This window comes from Haliotis rubra, unplaced genomic scaffold (assembly GCF_003918875.1).
Source record: "Haliotis rubra isolate DU_JTF1 unplaced genomic scaffold, ASM391887v1 Scf912, whole genome shotgun sequence".
Taxonomy (NCBI): domain Eukaryota; kingdom Metazoa; phylum Mollusca; class Gastropoda; order Lepetellida; family Haliotidae; genus Haliotis; species Haliotis rubra.
In genome coordinates, this window is record NW_025767649.1 from 300432 (window position 1) to 326335 (window position 25904).

At 37.6% G+C, this 25904-nt stretch overlaps 1 protein-coding gene across 1 annotated transcript; it reads right to left on the reverse strand.

Moving 5' to 3' along the window:
* Positions 1-1020: 1020 nt before the first annotated feature.
* On the reverse strand, positions 1021-6520 carry LOC124264189 (LIM/homeobox protein Awh-like). The gene is given in 6 exon segments (XM_046698929.1): positions 1021-1082; positions 1801-2028; positions 2031-2084; positions 3416-3627; positions 5711-5914; positions 6504-6520. Coding segments are annotated over 6 exon segments (777 nt in total).
* Positions 6521-25904: the final 19384 nt, after the last annotated feature.

Consider the following 25904-nt stretch of genomic DNA (forward strand, 5'->3'; position numbering starts at 1 on the left):
GTAATTTTACTAAAAGAATAAACCTTTCGCTCAAAAATACATTGGAAATGTTGCATCTATTGGGTTTCCCAATATACCCATGCGTTCACGCATGTACCAGTGGCGGTGACGTAGCCTAATGGTTAAAGCGTTCGCTCGTCACGCCAAAGACTCGGGTTCGATTCCCCTAAAGGGTACTATCGGTGAAGCCTATTTCCTCCCTTTGTGATATTGCTGGAACAGTGAGTGTTAACTTACTCCGCATTTATCGACATCCCAGCAATTTCCAATCATATGGTTTCACAAAAAATACGGTTCCATGTTCCAATGAGGCAAATCGTAACAAGGCCTTCTGTGTTGCGAGCGATCCCTTTACCCACTAAGCTACCCAACGATACCTTTCAGAGACTAGAAAACACAACAGAAACCGTTATATTTGATAAAGAATGACGTGTAATTCTTGTAACTTTTAGTTTCATGTTCACAAAGCGACTTGGCAAACAGAACTCAGTAAATACACACCCGCCATCTCAACTGATCGATTTTTAATCGAACCAGAGCGACGGTATTGTAACACAATCGATCACGACAAACTACGATCTTGCAGGAGTTATAATAAATATCTATCTTATATACATATGGCTGTTATGTACAAATATACATTGGACACGATAACTAACATTAACAAATACAGCATTGAGATAATTAACAAGCACCAGAAATAACAGACATGTTCAAAAGTCCATGAAACTCCTCTTTTGAATATTTTCATGTGATATTTCAATTAGTTTAACATGGCAGAAAAAGGTCCCGTTGGTTGTCTTCAGCAGGTCAAGAAAGGTCATGGTGACCTTCAGGGCAAAGCACGTGCATACATTTGTTGTCCAAATTTCAACTTCAGTTAGAACCCGGTTCATGTCTCTTACTGATCACAGAGCACTTATAACTCAGCACATCCCTCCCGTTGCCATGGCAGCACTTTGTGTAGGTAGATCTACATATTGCACGTATACCCATAAGTCATTTTAGGTGACGATGACATCACTCCATGAAGGAAAGACCGCTGCTGGATCCACACTCTTCGCCGCTGGACCATTGTGGACCTGGAGGAAGTGGAGAAGAAAAACATTAGTTGATGCATATGGATGATTTGAAGACAGGTAAAATCAAACATCGTTGTGTCGAACTCTGATGTATCGAACATACATTTGTCTCGAAGTAATACTTCCATCTGTATTCTGAAGTCAATTTGCGGTTATGTCTAAGCAATAACTTCCCTCTGTATTCTTAAGGCATATTGTGGTTGGGTCGAACATCGGATAACTCGAAGTATTTACTTTGGCCTCGACACAACTTCGACACAAGGGTGTTTGACTTATTTGGATGTCAACGAACGAGAGTGAGAACAAAGGATAGTGAAATTCAAATACAAAAGAAAGTGGACACTATTGATAGAAATGGATTAGATGGTAGAAGGACAAATAGTTGACGCAAAAAGTAGAAATGAAAAAGAAAGCAATCAATGGGCGCGACGGCTTCATTTTACCAATCCATATCTCACTTAATTTTGAAGCATTTATGAAGAACAAAAGGGAAGAAGGTTGGGGGAGTTTGTTCGAGACGGATATTTTTCGGTCAAGATTTCAAAGCTGGAAGCGTCACAAGTTTGTTTACATCTATGATATGATCACCATCTAACAACCACTTTCTTGAATCATTTTAAAGACAATCAAGTATGGATGTAAACTTTCTTTTGTCCGTCAGTATAACTGATAATTAGAAAATTAGTGAAAACCACATCCTAACGTCAAAATTACTTACTATGCTGGCCCGTTATGATCGTCAGCGTGTCACGTGGACTGATACTTCCGGAAGAGTTATCTCCCTTCTGTTGTTGCTGTTGATACTTCTTCTGCCTCGCTCTGGAATTTTGAAACCACACTTGCGTCACACGTTTACTGAGTCCTGTGATTTGTGCGATTCTCTCGAGATCTTGACCATCAGGGTTGCTGTCCAGTTGGAAATTGGCCTGAAGGACTTGGACCTGTTCTCGGTGAATGTGGTCCGCACTCGCTTCGTCTTTGTTTTTTGGCTGCTGTCTGAATCTGTGAAAATATGACGAAAATGTAAAATCTGAGAAAATATGGCGAAAATGTAAAATCTGTAAAAGATTGGTATTAAAATGTGAGTGAGTTGAAATTTAACGTGGAATCGGCATTTATTCAGCCATAAACCAATTTGTCTGAAAATGTACGTTACATCCAGCTGAAGGCGTCTTTTAACGCCTTGCTGCATACTACGTTTGCTATCTTTTTTATATTCTTTTTCTACAAATTGAAATCAACTGTTCGAACAAAAACGCTTAATAACGATTTTAGAAGGATTTGAGTGAGTCAGGTTTTACGCCGCTTTTAGCAATATTCCATCAATATCACGGTGGGGGGCGCCAGGAATGGGCTTCACACATTGTACCCGTTTGGAGAATCGAACATTAAAAAAAAAATATCAAATATCACGAGGAGGGCACCAGGAATGGGTTGGGCCTTCGAGAGAAAGCTTGAACTGCTTGGCCACCCCGCCTTCCCATAAAGGACTAGAATATGTATCCCGCTTCAAACTGTTTATTTGTTATCGGTTATCGGCGTGTCCCCTAAATATGAATTGGATGCTCGAAATGATTCAGGGCATTCACGATTAATTGGTTACTAAATCAGTTTTTCTTGACAAACAGATAATCATGTTCAGGATTCGAACCAACGATCAAGGATCCTGACACATGCTTTTGGCGAGTAAATCACCCGTTCTCCAGCACTGAATAGAACGCCAACTCTGTCAATAGTCACTTTGTCAAAGGACATTGTTACCCGTGAAGATCCGGGTTGAAATTATTCTTCAGCAACCCTCGTCAAGAGGCGACTAACGGGATCGGGTGGTCAGGCTCACTGACTTGGTTGACTCATGTCATCGGTTCCCAATTGCGTATTTCGATGTTCATGAAGTATCAGGTCACTGAACTATCAGCTCTAGACTTAGCGCCTCCGTGGTGTAGTGGTTAGAGCGTCCGCCCGGAGAGCGGAAGGTCGCGGGTTCGATCTCCGGCCGCGTCATACCAAAAGACGTTAAAATATGGTACTTGTTGGTCCCTGCCTGGCGCTCGGCATTAATGGGTACAACAAGGACTGGTCGGCTCGAAGTTAGTATAATGTGTCTGAGTGGGGTATTCATGCTTAACTGCGGTATGGTATCTCAGTGGGCTAGCACTATAAAACCAGCTGAAGTCTGGGCTAGTACAAGCAGCCGCACACATACACATACACACGCATGCACGTCGTCATATGAGCGAAATATTCTAAAGCACGACGTTAAACCCAATTTCACCTCACCTCTCCTCAGGTCTAGACTTTACAAACCTGTGATATTGTAATCATTTTCTCACCTTTAGACGGACCTCCTTCCAGCATCTCCACGTAATGTGTCTTACAGAGGACTCGGTTGTCCTGGAGGGCGAATTCCTCTCCCGTAGACAGTTGACGTTTACAGCTGTCACAGGCAAAACATGCCAGGTGATAGACATGTGAACGAGCTCTTCGTACCCAGTCATTGGGCTGTATATGACGCAGACATTTTGCACACTTGGCGCCGAACTCTCTGAAAAACAAAACAATTTTGCAATGGTTTCGTACATAGATAATGATTTTGTAAACTTATTTCGTCCTTTATTTTTTATTATAAAAAATCAGCAAGGCAGATTCAAGTATATGTATTTTAACATTCACCCAAAATATACAAGACAGATTATTTGATTATAATATCAATTTAATTCTAATATCTACATAAAATATACAAGACAGGGTGAATTTACAATAGCATGTACACGATGGAAATAGATCAATGGTTTTTTTTTTTTAATTTATTTATAGTTTTTGTTATTTTAATTCTTTTATTTTTTATTATTTATTTTATTTATTTATTTATCGTTTTTAATTATTTCCATACACGCTGGAAAATAAACTTCATATGCTTCACGTTCACATGTCCTGTAAACCTGCAATGATCGGACAAGTCAATAAAACTTCACCCGCGACATTAACCATTAGCATTTGCAGGCAGCGAGAGCGTTTGTTATTCATGTGAAATTACGGTCAAATTAGTGTCCCCTAGTGCTAGAATAACACCGCTGTGTGTTCTTTATTGAATCGTCGTCTTTGTATTGCGACTACATAACAATTTAGTGAAGACTTGACCTCTCTGTCGGAGGTCTGAAGGAACGCCACTTCGAATTTCATGGAAGCTCCTCATTGGGATCTAGCTAACCCATTTATTTATAGACTATTAGTAACGAATGAAAGAAAATGACAATTTGACAACACCTTTGACCGACAAATTTGTAACATTACCCAAAAGCCCTCAAAACTCCAGGCGAATTATTGCAAAAATGCAACAATAGTAGAACAAGCCGTTGAGCACTTTGGTCTCTGTGAGGAGTTCTTTTGAGGGTACGCTCACACCCTCGTTCACCTTCTATGGGGCAATAAAAGATCGTAATCCTATTCCTACCACGTGATGCGATATTTGAACCCCTAATTGAAAAGGACGACGAAGTATCAAAGAACGTTCCTCCAATTTTCTTCAAGATCTTCTCCGATCAAAAATGTCGTCTGTAACCTTGCTAATTTTCCCGCGCAATTAGTTCTCGATCGATCGTCCGGTTTCGGTATTCATAGAACCCGCTTCGGGCGATCGACATGCTAACAAAGTCAATTGCGTCTAATTTGAGGAATAAATGAAATTCATAACTACAATCTGTGCTGACTGCACGATTTTCTGTACGATTAGATAATGCTTGACCTGCCACAAGGGGTCGCTTCTCACATGCACGTGCATCTCAGGATAGCCGTAACGAATTTCGTGAACCTATATCACTTTCAACTGATGTTCGCGTCGCACTTAAAACGTTGTTTATCTCCAGAACACTTCCTCATCGAAATAGAATTCGGGATAAATGAATCCCTATATAATAAAATATTACAATCTGTTTCTTATATATTTACATCCCAATTGCTTACTATGACGCCGCATGACAATCTCTGAGAGATGAGTTTAAAAACGTAATGTTAAACTTCACATTTCACCATGTTCTATACAAATCTTTTTTTTTTTTTTGGTATTGTCAATTTTATTTCATGGAGGAAATAAATAACAGGAAATAAAATGTTTAAAAACACTTCATGTAGAAAGTAATTTTAATATAAGTAACTCAAATAGGTTAAGAATAACTCAGGTTTAAGCAACCACGTATCTTTTCACTCACGGTATATTTAAATATATATGACTATTCTACACTCATACAAATTGATAAATTAGACTTACATTCCACAACGTGCAACGATACATATTACGAATATTGGGACGGATCTAGAGCATTTTATCCTAACCAATGGACTTCAAGATTTATGTGCACCTCAACCCATACCTCGTACACACACACACACACACACACACACACACACACACACACACACACACACACACACACACACACACACACACACACACACACACACAAACAAAAATAAAAAATAAAATAAATAAATAAATAAATAAAAAATGCTGCATCTGCACTTGTATTGCCAGTGTCATGTTGCAACTTGTGTCTCCCCGTTTTACCGTATGCCACACGTTAGAATATCTTTTAAGAAAGTATAGTGTATCCAAGATAAGATGTATTTACCTTGTGTAATCAACTCGGCAGTAGATGTTATCCTCTTTGATAAAACACGTCGATTGTCTCTCCAGCTGTGTTTGACACACACAACATCTGAGACACTGCACGTGCCACGATCTCCCGCTCACGCGCAACAGATACCTATCTGCTATTACGTCGCCACAGCCAAAGCAGATATCCCCTTCAGTCTGCAACAAAAAAGAAGTAAAACTGAAGAATTAAAAATGCGTATTTATACAATCAATTAATCATATTTTATTCCAACTTTAACATCAGAGAAAGCATACATATGTAATTTACGTACTGATGGACGTGTAAGGTTGTTATATATATGTTGCTTCAAATTGTATTTCATTGGAAAGACTAGCTAAATATATGAAACGTACATGATTTTTAAATATTGCTGACAGGTCCGAAATGGATTTAGACGTACGATTATAGATTCAAGAGCGTATCAAATGAAATTTCAAATTTAAGAAATTGTCAATTAAATCTACACCATCCTCAAAGAATGTTTCCGATGTACAGATCCTCAAAAAATGGAAATAAAAACATGGTCTTTTTTTCAAAACAATGTACTGTTTACATTTGAAATAGAAACACCATATCAAAACACTGAAAATAATAAAATATATAGCGGACATATGTTTTTCACAATTGATCCATAATTCAATTTTAAATGAAAATAAGTTTTTGAAAATATTATAGAAAATGAAGAAATCGTGTAACAAACACCCTTATGCCATTTTCACATGATGATAAAAAATGTTTAGATTGATTGTCTCAATCCTGTGTTTACAACAAGCAGAATACCATTCTCGCTTTCTAAATAGGAACTCCGTAGCGAAAGCCTATGTTATGAGAACCCCGCTGGGTGGGGTAGAGGGTGGGAGGATTCCGGTAGGGTCCCCCAAATCTGGCAGTCTCCGGGCACAGTGGGGCAGCGAACATCGAACGCTTGTAGTTCATTATCAGCGAGATCGCGTGGAAGTAGTGGAGTGTTTTCGTAGCCCGTTCCGATTCCCAGAACCGTTGTTTTATGAGGCAGTGTCGGTGTGATGTTCTTATTCATAAGATTTGTTGTCTTACAGGTAGATGTGACGTTGTCGACGTCACCGTTTAGCACCAGCGTGTGATGTTCTAACTTACAATTGACACGAAACGGTATTGGGCGACACAAACACCGGATGGATAATTCTTTTGGTGACACAAACACTATGTGGAAAGTTCTTTGACTTATATTGATTGACATGACTGAAATCTTGGAACACTTGCTTTATCTAGTAATAGTAATATTATTTGTGTTTTACCGAATGGAATATAAAGTTGGAATGAATGAACTTGAAACGAAAAGCATCACCTCAAAATATGGGAGTCTATGAGTGGGGGTATCTGCACGGTATCAAGAGAAATAGACACGGTATCTATAGCAATAGACACGGTATCAAGAGAAATAGACACGGTATCTAGAGCAATAGACGCGGTAGAGAAATAGATACAGTATCTAGAGAAATGGACACTATATCTGGAGACATAGACATGGTATCTGGAGAAAGAGAGGCGGTATCTACAGAAATAGATACGGTATCGACAGAATTACGCTCGGTATCTAGAGAAATAGACACGGTATCTGGAAAAACAGACAAGGTATCTAGAGAAATAGACAAGGTATCTAGAGACATAGACATGGTATCTATAGAAATAGACAAGGTGTCTTGAGAAATAGACACAGTGTCTAGAGAAATAGACAAGTATCTAGAGAAATAGACACGGTATCTAGAGAAATACACAGGTATCTAGAGAAATACACAGGTATCTAGAGAAATAGACACGGTATCTAGAGAAATAGACAAGATAGTTGGAGAAATAGACAAGGTTGAGAAATGGACACGGTATCTGGAGAAACAGACAAGGTATCTAGAGAAATACACAGGTATCTAGAGAAATAGACACGGTATCTAGAGCAATAGACAAGGTATCTAGAGAAATAGACAAGATAGTTGGAGAAATAGACAGGGTTGAGAAATGGACACGGTATCTGTATGGAAGAAATAGACACGGTATCTACAGACATAGACACAGTATCTACAAAAATAAACTCGATATCTGGAGAAATAGACATTGTATCTGGAAAAATGGATGCCACCACATGTGAAATGGACATGAACATTACACCATGGTTGATTGACATGTCGAAAGTCATGTTATAGAAACTCGCCGACTACACCATGTCACATGCTCTCACGGCTCAAGGGTCGTCTTCCTTTTATCTTGAAATCAATTAACACTCGTAGTGTGTTTTGTCAGATTAGAAGAAAAGAATCATTCGATTTGCGCAAGGGTGGGCTTTCAGAGTCGCGCAGGTCTAAAAGAAAATCTTTTACTCTTTTTCCTCTCAATGGGTCGTACCTTTCTCAAGCCCTAAATGTACGAACTAAGTCCAATGAATAGATTGACAGTAATGTGTTTCCGGGCGAGGCCGTTTTCTTCTCATGGCATATTGTCGTCTTTAATGGAAGCAGAGAGGACTTGGACTCTACGAATAGCAAAACGACAGGGGTTATGTGCATTTCATTTAAGAAGGAAATAACCTAAGTGAAAACGAAATGCACCCAGTAAGGTTACACGCGCGCTCAGAAGTCGCGCTGTATACCCTGCTTCCGGTGAGTCGGGCCAAGAAAGAGAACTTCCGTATTGCTTGAAATTACTTCCTAGTCTTAGAAGACGAGTAAGAAAATCACGTTAAGACGGTCTTTGAGATTCGAGCATGCGCTGAATGCTTGGAAAGCTGAGCTACGTAAAATTGTGAAAATTCGTTTTCCCAAGACAAGTTCGACACGAAAATTCCGCGCGGTTGGGCGTGAAAGTTCTCTATGGCGAACATAGCAGCCCTTTTATTAGATTTTCCCTGCGTCGTTCTAACGGAAGTCTTGTAAAACTAGGAAATGGGGTCCACTCGAACACCGTGATCTTTATTTCTATGATTCTAGAAAAAGAAGCCAGGTTTGTATTGAAGGTTTGCGATATCACTTAACCACAGGATAGAGAGGACATAAAAACTCGACGTCGAGACTCCACAGTCGTGAAGTACGTGTCGACTATACTTGGACAGAATTTATTTTCAGTCAGGCTGTCAGTTCGACTAAACATAACAATACCGGAAAATGTCGGGAAAATGGTAAACTTTAAACACGCGATTTGTACATATTGTATATGACTGTTATTATAGCGAGATTTCATATTTACTATTCAATATGTTGCCGAACTGTTCAGACATTTTAATAAGTGTTCAATGCCCGCGATAATGGTTTGTATGTTTGTATTGTACGAAATAAGGATATCAACTTTATATGAATATTAAAATTATGAATGATATTTCATCATTTAATTTACATCAAATAAATTTCCTGCGCTACAGCTATTGCGTATTAATTTTAAAAAACTATATTTCATATAAGGTCGTAATATTTAGTACATTGGTAGGAAAGTTGATATATTTCATGTCTCATTCTAAACTGACAAAAATGTATTTTACGGGATATTTTTCGGCTGATAAAATTTGTATTTTTCCAAAGCACAAGCGGAAAATGTGAGATGAAAGCTTTAATTCTCGTCACGGGTGACATCCTGTAGTCAAGAGCGAATGTCATCAAGATTCACCGAAGCGTGTTTAATGGACACTTCACGTGCTCGCAACAGAGGGACTTAATTCAATCAGTTCTATCCAGTTAACTGTAAAAACATTTCACAACGACAGGGAATAAAACCAATTGCGCGTTCTTTAAACCTCGTTGACAAATTTTCATTAATGTGCAATGGGCCTTGAAAATTGACACGTGTTTGTTAAAAATCAACACTCGTCACAAGTGATTTCTTTCATGTACATTTCAGAATTGTTGTCTTTGACGGTGCAATATACCGATGCTCATTTCAATAGACGCAAATTATGCGTTGTGTTAGGTATACCGCGTTTTACAGAATTCTTTATCTCTGAAGGACCCTAAAAAGAGGAAAACACCACGAACTTTACATTGTCATATACAAGTGTTTTATCTCTCACAGTGTACTTGACAGCAGAACGCTTATAATTATTTTAATTGGCAGTTTGGAGTACTTTCTGACAGATTGTCAACTAAAATCAAACCTTTTAAACAAAACACCTGGCCATACCTGCACCCTGTCTGCTTAATATAATGTTTAAAAATGTGGGTGAAATTTATTTTAATTTTGTTCTATTACTTGGTAACATGAAATTCGAGGGCGTATACATTTTTCGGATACTACTCTTTTCAATGCGCCTTTGCGTGAGAAAATTCTAAATATAGATTTTTAAGTAAAAGTAGATTACTATCGTTGGGACACCCCCTTTTTAGTGAAATATAATGATGAAATATAAGTTCTATGTTAAACTATTGGTAATATACATCATTCTCCAGATACCTTTTACATCCGCCATCCGAAATATACTTACATATGCGAAAGGTGATCATCTGAAACAAATATGAAAACATGAAATTGAAAAAGGATAACTTACCTTCATTAGTTTTACGTGTAAGTGTTTTTCATGGGAACTTGGTGAAAACGAATCATCTTCATAATCAGATGACATCATATCCATGGACATGTCCGACATTGTCACGATGTGAAATCCACAAAATATTATTTCTGATGACACAACTGTCCGACCCTCCTGTTTAGATGTATGTTCCGATAAAACTCCACGTGCTGTTGTCTATTTCAGACTCATCACTTTTGATCTGCGAGCTTCACGTGCAATGCTTTATACACCCGATGTGACAAGTGTTCACTCAGTTACCAAAACATCGCTACATTCTTTGACAGATGGTTCCAGCCAATCAGATTGTACAAGAACGAAGAGCACCCCGCTGATTCGTCGCCGGTTGTCCAGGTTGACCAATGAGAGCGCCCGCTGTGAATTACGTCATCCAACCGACCAGTATCGATTAATTTAGCTCGTGCCGTAGACCCTGTTAACGCATCTTAGAGAATAGTGTTTTCACAATAAATGATATGTATTTTTAGGATCTTTCATTCAGTCCTTTCATCTTGATAAGGATTAGTGCTAATTTCGCCGTTGAAACTAATTAGTGACATATATCTATTTAGTGATGACAGCAAGTTTATTTAGATGCCCTAATTGTGTTTGTTTAATGTTTTGTGTGTTGAATCTTCTATCTAACATGAAGAATATAATTATTTAGCGCTTTTGAATCGCTTTGAAAACAGATATCAAAATAATTTTACCTTCCCAGTGTTTTATACTCTTTGTGAGGTATATGTTTTCTTCATTTCTAAGTGTTTAACTTGCAAATTTATTTTGGAGTGTGTTATTAACCTGGATTACAACTAAATTAAACATATAATTACATATTATTGGATACATTTTCCGTCAAAGTTTGTGCATCGATAAAATTCTACCCTGCATTTTTAACAACAAACATGTTCCTCTGAAAATTTTCAGCAACGTATGAAAAATATACTGTGTGCATACTTTGAAAAACGAAAAGTGGTCCTAAACGCTTGTGCTATTTCGGAACGTTGTTCCTAATCACAAACTCATATAATCTGTTTCTTTCTGAACCGTAACAAGTCACAACGAGTCGCTAATCCCATGCCGAGTTAATTTCAACGTCAATATCAAAGCCGTTGAAATTGATCTCATGCTCTAAAACAATCTCTATGCCATAAAGCTGCGATGAGTGCCAGTAAACCGGTGTCTATTTCCCGCAGAGCAGGGCGAAAAGTCCTTGTCTTTAGTCCCCGGTCTGGTTTCTTACATAACCCACAACAAAAGAAAATGGTTTCGGGAGCAAGTTTTTCGACTGGTAATAGTTTTAAGACTTGCCGTTAATCGTATTTCCGTACTTAGCGCTTGCAGAACCAGACCGAGGGTTTTGTTAAGTATGCGATTAAAGATTTGGAAGATAATGTTTGCTTTACCTCCGATCCGGGCATGTTGGAACATATTGTGCAAGTTTACGTGGGTAAGGAGACCGTTCTGCATGCTTTTCATGTTGAGGACAAGCCTTGTATATTTCAGGTGACCGTGAAATAGGTCACAAACGTAAGCTTTCACGGATAATTCGTGCACATGGCCTTGGCAGTCTACTTCATCTCAGCGAAACACGAACGATATGAATTTTTCATTTGGTTCAATATCTTTGAGATTTTATTCATGTCTACATATATTGATACATATTATATGCAAAGTAAAGTGTGTAATTTGTTTAACTAAAAACTCATTTACTCATTTTATACCTTTAAATTAAATTTTTCATGCAGATTATTTTCAGCAACCATTGTGCCTGTATGTAGATCATCATCATCATCATCATCATCATCATCATCATCATCATCATCACCGTCATCATCATCGTCGTCGTCGTCGTCGTCGTCAGTATTGAAACAACCATCCCCTTCCAGTCAACCCTCCATTTCGTTCTGAGCTACGTTACTTCGGGTTTTTCCCGCACATTAAGCAGGCACGTTATGAAATGACTGAATAGAATACTCTTCAAAGTGACAAACCGGTCACAGCTCCATGAGCAAATGGGGCGGTGGGGTAGCCAAGTGGTTAAAGCGTTCGTTCGTCATGCTGAAGACCCGGGTTCGATTCCCCACCAGGGTGAAGCACATTTCTGGTATCCCCCGCCGTGATATTGCTGGAATATTGCTAAAAGCGGCGTAAACCCAACTCACTCACTCACTCGATCAGCAAATACAATTATACTTGATAGTTCCTATAATACTTGAGATTTCCTCGATTGAATAACTTTTATATACTAGTAACTGCACCATCTTTTAGCCTAAGAGAGTCCGGGACAGCATGGGTTTCAGTATCATATGTCTATTTTAAGAGCTGATGAAGAGGAATGTGCGTCTCAGTGACGAGTTTCTGCGCTCATACTTACAGTCACTGGTTTATAAGGTCCAGACACGAATAATTCTGGTTGCCATGACAACAGCTGGTAAAAGAATGACTGCAGCTTTAAAAGTCATTCACCTCACACCGATACACACCTTTATCAAATATGATCGGAATTGTCAGTATTGATATGTTCCTGGGTACTCTGGGGGCGGTGGGGTAGCCTAGTGGTTAAAGCGTTCGCTCGTCACGCCGAAGGCCCGGGTTCGATTCCCCACACGGGTACAATGTGTGAAGCCCATTTCTGGTGTTCCCCGCCGTGATATTGCTGGAATATTGCTAAAAATGGTGTAAAACCATACCTAGTCCGTCAGTCCTGGGTACTCTGTATACAGAGATGAATCATTACATTCATGTTGAACTAAGCATGGTATATCTATTTTAGTTGAGTGAAACAGAATATTTGTATTTCCTTGTCATAATAACAGATCTGTTTTAACTCGTGGCTTAAAGAGGTTCACGTTTAATATTTGTCAGTTCTCTGGATTAGGTGAACACGGTATTTGACAAGAAAGTCCTTTATCCTCTATCTATATTTATTACTGATATACACACTATCCAAAACGGTGTTAAGACGAGGAAGAAAACTGAAAGGAACCCGTAGCGACATTTACACACACACATTGAGATTATATACTGAAGGAAACAAATAAGGGAACATCACTTCATCGCAGTGTTCCTACATATTTCCCCAGACTTTCATCCACAATGCAACACAACGCTTGCAATGAAACCTTGAAAAGAATAAAGGAACGCTTGTACTATCACGTGTTCCCTTATTTATTTCCCTCAGTATATAATCAGTCCACATTACCCCGATACCATCAAAACTATGATCGCTCAAATTGAATAAATGCATAACTTATGACAGTTTGACCAAGTGTACATCTTTTAAATACTGTAATGCGCCACTGGGATCATAATTATATGATGATAACTGACTTCATCCGATGAGTATATTGTTGCTGATAATTTTTTTAGAAAGCATCTGAATGTTCAAACCATGAAAAAAAGAACGCCTCATCAACAAAACTATCAGCAAAATTTAAATATATTCATAAATTGATTTTTTTTCTGTTTATGGTGTACTTTTCGTTCGAAATGGCATCTTGCTCTACGCGTCATACCAAAAGACGTTAAAATATGGTACTTGTTGGTCCCTGCCTGGCGCTCGGCATTAATGGGTACAACAAGGACTGGTCGGCTCGAAGTCAGTATAATGTGTCTGAGTGGGGTATTCATGCTTCACTGCGGCACTTCTCAGTGAGCTAGCACTATAAAACCAGCTTAAGTCTGGGTTAGTACAAGCAGCAGCACATACACATACACATACACATACACACGCATGCACGTCGTCATATGAGCGAAATATTCTCCAGCACGACGTTAAACCTAATTCCACCACCACCACCACCACCACCACGTGTTTGAAGAGACATAGAATAGCCATTCAAAAGTACAGGAGATTTGAATGAAACTAGATTCCATGTTATGAATACACAGTGCCACACTTGTCAGAGGGGAACACAAAGTACGTGATCTACCCTGCCAGTTGTCCCACTTCCAGTTTTGTAAAAGCTGCGATGGCTGAGTGGGTTAGATCGCTATATTTGTGTGTTGACTTTGATCGCTGGCGATGAGGTGCCTCACTCATCCCGACTGGGACTCAACCTCAGTACTACAATCTGTACTTTACCGTGAAAGTGTAATCCCAAATAGAACATATCTTACGTTCCCTTTGAGTAGCAGGAGAGTTCGATGGGTTAAGAACTTAATCCCAGCATGTTTGAACACCCGTTCTCCTGAAAGACGCGCTATTCCCAACACCGGCTCAACCGGTAGGGCTTAGAGAAATACTTTGAAGCAGAACATTTGGAATACATTCTTAATAATACGTTTGTATTCAAAACTTTGGCTATTCGTTTTTTAAGCGAATCGATGATTAAAAATTATGATGTGTGATCAGTCATTTAACTGTTAGCACAGAACGTTTCAAGAGATAAACAACAAGTGAGTGAGTTCAGTTTTACGCCGCACTCAGTAATATTCCAGCTATATGGCGGCGGTCTGTAAATAATCGAGTCTGGACCAGACAACCCAGTGATCAACAGCATGGGCATCGATCTACGCAATTGGGATGTAACGTGAGTCATATAAAGTTGAATTGTTTTTGTACGGAAAAATGTAGCGTTCATACAAACAAACCTCATTATTCCGGACGGCAGCTGTCCGTATTATCCTTCCGAATTAATAGGGTTACCGAGTCATGTACTTAGTCATGTGTTGACTTACTGAAGTAACGTTCCGTTTAAGATTGAGTGAGTGAGTTTAGTTTTACGCCGCACTCAGCAATATTCCAGCTATATGGCGGAGGCCTGTAAATAATCGAGTCTGGACCAGATAATCCAGTGATCAACAACATGAGCATCGATCTACCCAATTGGGATGCGATGACATGTGTCAACCAAGTCAGCGAGCCTGACCACCCGACCCCGTTAGTCGCCTCTTCCGACAACCATGGGTTGCTGAAGATCAATTCTATCACGGGTCAGATAAACAACAACAGCTTATTGTTTCAGTGCGTTGAAGAATCAAAGATGAAATCACAACTCAATTTTTCTTTCCCTTTCATACTACTGTTCACCTTCAGCTGGTAGTGATACAAAGAAAAAAGACCCAAAGATTTCAATGTAACTCCTGTAAGTAGCACAAAGTTGCGTAAATTGTAAAGGTTTAGAAAGGGGTCCATTTTTAGTTCAGTTTAACACCTGTACGCTGTGAATCTTTAAGTACAAACAAGAGATGACTTTGTGTTTTTAAGGTTTATAATGTGATCACAGTTATTTTTCCGTCTGAGAAAAAATTCTCAGGTGGTCCAAATATGGAGATACACAATGGACAATAAAGTACTCACCCTGATTACTACTTTCAGGTTGATTAAACACCAATTATACGTTATCAAAATGGCCATCTCGGACATCCCATGTAGCAGTCGAATAATTGAAATAGACCGAGAGGAAAACATGAAAACATCAAGGCCAGACAATAGCCAGTCTCGCTTATCCGCCGAAAATTGAGTGAGTTTAGTTTTACGCCACTTTTAGCAATATTCCAGCAACATCACAGCAGGAGACACCAGAAATGGGCTTCACACATTGTACCCATGTGGGGAATCGAACCTGGGTCTTCGGCGTGACGAGCGAACGCTTTAACCACTAGGCTACCCAACCGCCCCTCCCGTGTTCGCGAAAAGTGGAAGCGTGTCATGCCCTACCGGTAGCACAGCCATTCACGCAAAAGAGAAATTGTTTTTTCTGATGCCATTACGGTATTCATGTTAAACGATATATCGAGAGAAAGGCGGTCGAATAATTGATATTTCACTGATGCAGTAATAGTTTAATAGCACAAAACTGCATTTTGAGGTGTATTTGTCTTTGTTAATTGTGTTTCCGCACTGCACTGTACTGTACTGTACTTCTACACTGTACTGTACGTCTACACTGTACTGTACGTCTACACTGTACGCTAGTCCGTCATACAAACCCTGAAACAAATATATCCAGGAAGCCCATGCAAGTCTAAACTATATGGCAAGTCTAGATTTCCACAGTTTCAGGAATGAAAAAAGTTTCTCGGCTCCTTTTTATCATATTTTATTATTATAATTTATGAACAGTTTTTTTTTTCAAATATGTTCATTTCAGAGACTAGATGTTAGTCTGACTGTACGCACTGTACGTGTTAGTGTGTTGCGAAGATATTTACTATAGCATAGTTAAACGAGTATCTACGGGTTCCAGTCGATTATACAGGTTTGGGCCTCATTGCTGGGGAACAAATGGATTGACATAACAAGCAATCGTTTGTAAACGGAAAAAAACGTTTTCACAACTTGAGAGGAGTGTTAATTTGACAGACAGACAGACAGACAGTTTATTTGCGTAACATCGGCCTAGTGGCCTATAATACAGTTATACAGTTGTATAAATCGATGTACAGTGGTCAACTGGATCCAGCTCTTGTTTGGAATACATAATGCAGAAATAAAGCAGTGAAATATATTACCTGACTGTTTCTTGATTTGAAAATAGATTCTAAAGTTAGTGGACCTGTTGAAGTTGTACCAAATATTTTTCTCGCCAACATTCGTAATATTTACAATAAAAAAAGACTTACAAGACCGACCATTCAGCTATATCATTAACCCTCTCAAACACTGTTAATCAGAATAGAGGCAAGGGCTATTGGAAATTTAATACGTCGTTATTGCTTCATCCCGAATACAGTAATTTGGTTAAGGAAATTCTAAAAGAAACAATTGAAGAATATTCTGAAAATGATACTTCTGAGATTAAGAATATTGATCAGAACTGCGATAAGGTTAAACTTAAAATAAGTGATAGTTTATTCATGGAAACTTTTCTTATGAAAGTTAGAGGCAAATCTATCTCTTTCGCATCTTTTTTGAAAAAGCAAAAAAATAATAGGACTACTGAATTGGAAATGAAAATAAGAGACTGTGAAGACAGTATCAGGAAAGATTTCCAAAATATAGATGAGGCCATGCTGTCAGAACTTTCTAAACATAAGATGGAACTAGAACAAATAAAGGAAGAAGAAGTAAAAAGTATTCAGATTAGAAATAGAATTTTGTGGTATGAAGAAGGAGAAAACCAACCAAATACTTTTGTAATCTAGAAAAAGAACTTTGTCAGCAAATCTATAAATAAAATTGTTACTAACAATAATGAGGAGATTACAGATAGCATCTCTATCTTAAAGCAACTGAGAACTTTTACAAGACTCTCTATTCAGCAAACAGCAACTTGGAAGAAAATGTTAATTTACAGAACGTTGAAGCACCTACACTGAATGATGAATTAAAAAGAAGAACTCGAAAAAGATATTGATATGGATGAAATCACCTTTGCAGTGAAAAATATGAAAAACAATAAAAGTCCTGGTATTGATGGTTTCCCTGTTGATTTCTTTAAATTTTTCTGGAATAGCCTTAAAACATGGATTTTCCGATTTGTTAATGATGTTTCTGTTAAGAATGAATTATCTTTGACAATGAAGAGAGGGGTTATAACATGCATACCCAAAGCAAATAAAGATAGAACTCAATTAAAGAATTGGAGACCAATCACTCTTTTAAATGCCCTGTATAAAATACTTAGTGCATGTATAACAAACCGTTTAAAAAAGACTTTAGATTTCCTTATACATGAAAACCAAACAGGTTTTATTCCAGGTAGAACTATTAGTGAAAATACAAGATTATTATATGACATCATGTTTGAAACGAAAAAAAGAAATATGCCAGGATTACTTATTCTAATTGATTTTGAAAAAGCTTTTGACACAGTTTCAAAAGATTTCATCAATTCTGTCCTTAAGAAGTTTGGATTTGGTCCACAAATAATACGCTGGATTAATCTACTAACATATCACACAACTTCTTGCGTGATACAAAACGGCCACTTATCTGACTTTTTTTGTAAATGAAAGGGGTTGTAGACAGGGGGGATCCCTTATCACCATATTTATTCCTCTTTGTAGCTGAAATCTTGGGATGTATGATAAGAAATAATGATAAAATTAAAGGCATTGTTATTGATGATAAAGAATACAAGTTAGGCCAATATGCTGATGATACCGAATTATTTCTTGATGGTATAGATGAGAGACTTTATGCAGCTATTGAAACAATCAATACTTTTTATAAGATGTCAGGTCTGAAAATAAATATAGATAAGACTAAAGCTATCTGGATTGGCTCAAAGGCAGGCAGTGAAGAAATATTATGTAAAAGTTTGAAAATTGAATGGTATAATGGAGAGTTTGATGTTCTGGGAATCAAATTTACCCCAAACCTTGCTGATCTATGGGTGATTAATACACGAAAAAGACTGGAAGAAATAAACAGATTATTAGCAGTATGGAGAAAAAAGACATTTGACATTGATCGGAAAAATCACTGTCATAAAAACATTAGCCCTTTCAAAATTAGTACATATTTTCAGTTCATTGCCCAATCCTCCAGATGACTTTATTAAATCCCTTGAAAAGATATTTTTCAAATTCATTTGGAATGATAAAAATGATAAAATAAAAAGAACCACAATGAAAAGATTAAAGACTGAAGGGGGACTGGGTATGGTAGATATAAAAATATTTATTGAAGCTCTAAAATTATCCACTCTTAGGCTCTACTGTAAAAAAATCATCCGACAATAATCCTTGTAATATACCTTATAATGATATCTTCAAGTACGGAGCAAATATTGACAAAATACTCAACATTGAAAACCCTTATTGGAAAGATGTTTTAAAAGCATGGAATAATTATTGCAAAAAGTTCAATGCTGATTCTGACAATATTGATTACATTCTTGCAGAACCATTATGGCTCAATCACTATTATAAAAACCCTTGCCATGTTATTATTCACTGGGCGGATAAGGGCTTATTGACAGTAAAGGATTTATGTGATGAACATGGATTTATGCCATTTGATAAGTTAAAGATAAAATACAAAATAAGAGGGACACTATTAGACTATAAATATCTACTTCACATCTTACCTGATATTTGGAAAAATGTTATTAAAAGGACAAGAATCATTCCTTCCTACAATTTATACATCAATGTTTACCAAAGAAATATGTTAAAGCTCTCCAAAGGTTCAAGAATATTTTATGACAAGCTGATTTCTAAAAATGATAAACTTGAAATTTGTACTAAATGGGAAACTATATTCAATGATTCCGAGTTTGATTGGTACAAAATCTTTAACTCTTATAGACATGGATTGAAAGACGTTAAACTTCTTGATTTTCAATACAGATTTTGCAAAGGGTTATTTATACTAAAAAGAATTATCGAGAATGAACCTGATTGACAATGATTTGTGTAGTTTTTGCAATAATGTTTCTGAGAGCATTTGTCATGTTTATTGGGAATGCTGTGAAAGCATGAAATTCTGGAATGATCTCGAACTCTGGATTAATAACTATCTTCCACGAAAAATAAACATCACAAAATATTTGATTTGGTTTGGTTCATTGCATAATGATGTATTACTAAATCAAATCATGATCTCTGCCAAAAAACATATCAATTTATGTAATATAAAAAAATCAATTCCAAAATTCAGTAATTATAAAGAGGTATTAAAAGAGATATTTTCTGTAGAAAAATTTATTTCAAAGAGAAACAATGAAATTGAGAAATTCAATCTTAAATGGAATTCGCTCATCCCAGCATTCAGCAACTAATTACCATTATATCTCTACAGCAATGTATCTTCACCTTTTCTGTGCTTGTTGCTACCATATACCCTTGTTATTGACTTTGTAACCATGGGAACAAATAAAAAAAAAAAAAAAAAAAGACATGATTCTCGTCTTCAACTTCCAATGCATTACATACAGTGCACAAATATCCTGTTATGGGGATATCTTTTTTTTACATCTAAATTTGTTTATCTTAAGATTGTTATGGGAAATTCGAAAATTGCAGTACGCATGTATTACGTATTTGTTTTTCAATTCAGTGATGTACGGTTCCAAGGCCTTAGCGAAAGCCCATTTTCAGACATGATATTAAGGCTATAATATATGTATATAGCGTCAACATGCATTGATGTAAAAACATTTATTTAAATACTGACGCTATTTCGTTTATAAAAAACCCCATATGCTTGCAACATAAGAATATATAAAATGTTCTTTACTTGAATTAAAATTGTCGAGGTGACACGTTGCATACATTTCAGCATTATAAAAAACGTATTTGAAATCATGAAATATAATGCGGAATTTGCATATGGACATGAAAAATGCTTCATTTTATGTAGTAAAAGAGAAATTGTATACACTGTACAAGGTGTGAAGCCAATTTCTGGTCTCTCGTAACAGTGTTGAAGTATAGCTAAACTCTGCGTGAACCTCACTCACTCACTCGCCTGTGAGCACCCGACATGAGCTCTTCGATCATGTTTCTTTTCTGCTCTTTTGTGTAAAATCATATCTAACACTTCAGCAACATCCATCATGTTTTTATCCCCAAAACCATGAGCTTAAATGCAGACATACCAACAATTATAGCGTACCTGGAATTAGTCTACAGACTTAGACCTAAACTCTGAATTATTATTTTCTATTAAATAAACTAAACTGAAATATAACACAGTCTCTGTCAGACTTTGCTAACATTGACCATATGTCGCTATTTCCCTTGTCGGTCTCAAATCAAACGTTTGTAGATCGATATACAATCTCTATAACATTTATTGGGCGTCACATTACACAGGGATTTAAATTCAATGATCACCGGCGTGACTCCCGTGTAGGTTGCACGTGTAAGGTTTTAAAGAAACCCTACCGAGAAACATGAAATATTATAGCCGTGTATTGTCTTAAGAGGTGAACTGTTTGTATAGGTGATAATCGTATCACCTGTTAACGCGGCGGAGATGAAAGGATTAAGGTAATCCACTTGAGCCCTCCCGCGACGGATCGGGCTCGAGGGGTAGCACCTCCGCGCGTGTAGCAACACCGTGTCGATTCGACCTGTCAATCATGCCAAGCACATCTGTCTTGTAAATTTCAAAGAAATCACTTTCTTTAAGTGGCTAATGTACGAATGAAGAGCTATAGCTCCCCGTAGATGTTAACAGCTTAACACGTGGTTAATCATTTGAATGAGGATAGGTGTCGAATGTATCACCTGTGAAACTGACAAGTTGTTTTTGTTTAAAGATCTGCGTGAAGAGATCAGTTTTTAACAGGGTAGAGTGATCATTGTGTTAAAAAAAATACACAAATGGGTCAGAAACTGATCGGCCACAATCACATCTTTTTAAAAATTGTTATTTATTTTATCAAGAGTTATTTTAAATCTTACAGTTGAAATGCTTTTTTAAATGTGTATGAATTTTAAACTAAGTATAAAAATATCATGATACTTCACAGAAAGTTCTGGAAACATACCCCCAATCTTTGTTCAGTGACAATCCAAACTGAAACATACATCTTGCAACATCTTGCCTACAGATAAAATGCACCCAATCTGGATAAAACGAAAACCATCTTGGATAACCAATCAAATGTTCAATAAATTCTTCTCGTTAGAAAGTTGACCATATTTGAGAATTTATCTCGATGGGAACTACAGCTCTGTTTTATGAGAGTTGAATTGAAATTGCTCTGGTTTCATTTGTCCCATCAAGATCGGTGCAGGTGTAGGGTGATGCGAGTTTTATTTCCAATCGTAAAGCTTGATACATGAGGCTAATTTCTTTGACCGAAAATGCTGTAAAACAGTCAACACAGGCCTTTCATGAGTACAGAACGCTTTGTCGGTGAACACAAGACTACTTCATGTCAGTCGTAATGAGCAAATGCTTTATTTACAACTGGATTTCCCAAACACGGAGAGAATCTTCAAGATCTGTGCAGAAACAAATAAAAAAAAACATTTTAAGTTTTGGGAGAGTAAAAATGGCTGTTGACTCAAACAGTGTTATCCGATTCCCACTATATCTTCCTACTATTTTATTGGTTTAATTGTAGATTTCTCAATAATATTTTTTCTGTATTTTTATTTTTATCAGTTGATTAAGTACGTGCTTGTTCAACAAACATATGATTCTTAGAAATATATGTAAGAATTTTATTTGAAATGTATATTTTCTCCATGAACAAAATTCTGCTGGATGATAACATTTTGGTACGACTATCATTTTGTGGGACAATGCAGTGAACATATGTGACCGCCTGAATTACGTCAAAATCTGTGAGTGAGGAGTTTGTGAGTGTAGCGCCATATTAAACAGTGCCTCATTCATTCATTCATTCGTTCGTTCATTCATTCATTCATTCATTCAGCTTGGTCAAACTCTGCCACGGCAGTCCATCTGAACTTGGAATTAAGCATAGGCGGATCCAGTGGGAGGCGGAGGGGTGGGTGGGTGAGTTGTGTGTTAAAGGGTGCACCCCTTTTGTCCCTGAAAGTTTATTAAATGACCATTGAAATTCTCGTGGTTAAGGGTGAAAAAGAACTGTGCCCCCTCCCACCCCCTCCTCTAAAAAGCTGTATCCGCCCCTGCTCAGCGATTATTAACAACAGCATGACCTATATAGGAGCTCATGTGTTTCCTGTTTGCAATTTCATGCTATATACAACACTAAGTCTTGTATATGTCACTAGCGCATGACCTGAATCAGCTTTGTCACGTGGAATATACATGTATGTGTACATTTCACAACCGACACACTGCACGAGTGATTCCAAGCAGCATTGTGAACGAGCGCCCCTCAATGTAAAGTGACACATTTTTACAAAATAAATCATATAAAAGCGAAATATTGTCATTACATCTTAAATGATCTAACATTATCCCAAAACGAAAGTTGGGATAGACAGGGAAATCCATAGGTATGTATCCGACGTATCCCGAAAGTGCATATTCGATCGGGCCTGGTCTAAACAAAAAATCAATTCTCGTGGAAATGTCTTGCAAGACATCCGGGGTCTTACACTGACGCCGGAAATCACCGATCGGATGTTGCTATCGCCCTTCGTAATTTCTCGGCCGGTTCGTCACAAAATTGCTGATCAAATTATGGAAATTAATTGGGAGGGGAGAAGTCTGAGTCAATCAAATGCCAAAATTACGAGAGGGGGGGTGGGACAGGCTGAAGACGGGGTGGGGACGTGGAACGGGGGAGGGGGGAGAGAGAGGCGAGTTAGATTTGGTGATCTTACATCTGTCTGTAACAGCCGAATGATAAGCATTGTGTCCTATTGCTTACCTTATAGGTCCAAACAATTGTTTGAGTTAAATATATGTCAATCAACGTTTTCAATGTTCTGTATTACTTACGAGTGTAGGAAATTTCCCATCAGGACAATTCCCCACCAGGACAAAAATTATTTCCCACATGGCATTTCCCCATCTTGACATTTCCCCACACCTGTTTAGTAACCAGTAGGACATTTCCCCGCACCCATCGCAAATAATGGACAAACACACGCTGAGATTGTATATATATATTGTATTAAGATAGTTAAGAAGTTATAGATATATAATTATATAATCAGTTCACTCAGTTTATGAAGTCCAAACCAGCTGGTAGGACATTTCCCCACTCATCATAGAATGTAGAGTAATAGATGCGATGGGACTGACTACTCTTGAGAGCATCTGCATCAGTGTTTGGTGGTCACGTTTCTCTGAAAGGATGTTACTATCATCTGACCTAGAACACTTGGAGAAAAGTTCAGAATCTTGGGTTCTCTGAATTCTACAAAGCAGATGAAAACATTAGAACCTACTGTTCGATGTTGGATGCTCTTGCTTTCCTGCCTGTCGATGACGTACCAGCTGGTTTGGACTTCATAAACTGAGTGAATTGATTATATAATTATATATATATAACTTCTTAACTATATTAATACAATATATATACAATCTCAGCTTGTGTTTGTTCATTATTTGTGATGGGTGTGGGGAATTGTTACTGGTTACAAAACAGGTGTGGGGAAATGTCAAGATGGGGAATTGTCATGTGGGGAATTGTCCTGATGGGGAATTGTCCTGATGGGGAATTGTCTGTACACCATTCAGAGCTACCCTCGAAGATGAAGATTGTGATGTAGTGTCTGCGTGACTGTTTTTTCTTCCTTTCATTTAAACTTGACATTATTTGTGAATTACATAATTAAACGTTGTATGAGGCCATTTAATGGAATATGAACTTTTAAAAATCTAATTATTGTGGAACCACGCTACATTTTAATTTGTATAAGAGTGACATATCATATCTGTGCAACTGCAACCTGTAATATATAGAATATATATCACGTGTCTCATGAAATATGATTGATCTGTCATCGAGTGATGTGAAAAACGATAAATTTTATTTTCATTCTTCACATCACGAGATGATAGAACTGACTGACTGAGTTTGGTTTTACGCCGCTTTTAGCAATATTCCAGCAACATCACGGCGGGGGACACCAGAAATGGGCTTCACACATACTACCCATGTGGGGATTCGAACCCGGGTCTTCGGCGTGACGAGCCTACGCTTTAACCATTAGGCTACCCCACCGCCCCCGAGATGATAGATACATTATACATGTATTTCACTAGCCTCATGAAATATTCTGTTTATTATACGCTTCCTCCTTTTGTTTATGTTATTTAAACATAATTAATCCATTTACGAAATCCAAGGAAAGACTGTTCGTTTCTTTGTTCAGGTACACATTATAAGACATAGTTCGGTATTTGAAAAGAAATAAAATCGGGACAAAACACATCTTTATCAATTTTAACTTATTATTTTATTTGTTGTCATTGAATGAGACACATATAGCCATATGCATGAAACTTTCCTTTTGGTTTTACCGTAAACGCCAAAACTAGAGACCCGTGAAGATCCGGGTTAGAATTGATCTTCAGCAACCCATGCTTGTCGTAAGAGGGAACTAACGGGGTGGGGTGGTCAGACTCGCTGACTTGGTTGACACATGTCATTGTATCCCAATTACGTACGTCGATGTTCATGCTGTTGATAACTGGATTGCCTGGTCCAGGTTTGATTATTTACAGACCACAGAAATATGTCCGACATAGGACAAAGAGTGAGTCAGTTGGGTTTTCCGCCACTTTTAGCAATATTCCAGCAATATCACAGCGTAGGACACCAGAAATGGGCTTCACACATTGTACCCACGAGAGGAATAGAACCCAGGTTTTCGCCGTAACGAGCAAACGCTTTAACCACTGGGCTACCCCATCGCCTCTAGAAACCAAGATGAAGTTAAGGATGCAATATTCTTTATTCTTTCAATGTGATGTTTCGGTCCGTTTCAGTTCGATATCATGGTAGATTATTGTATTTACATGAATTGGAGACAATGAATAACATATTGAGATTTCAGAAGTTGGAGAGAACGATTTTAGACAAATTATAGCCTGTTAAGAAAGTATGGGTAAATGGATTTCGACTTAACACGGGTTATCTGTCATATTTGTATAAGATTTGTGAATTATTCGACTTAAACAGAATAAAGAGAAAGCATAATGGTATGGATTATATATTCTCTCGATTTGATTTATTGCAAAGACAATATGTATTGTTCCTGTTAACGGCATCATTGAAACGAGGAAACTCAAAAACGCCTGGAAATAAATTAACACGGAAGCTGTGCATGCAAAAAGATGAGGATGTTTTT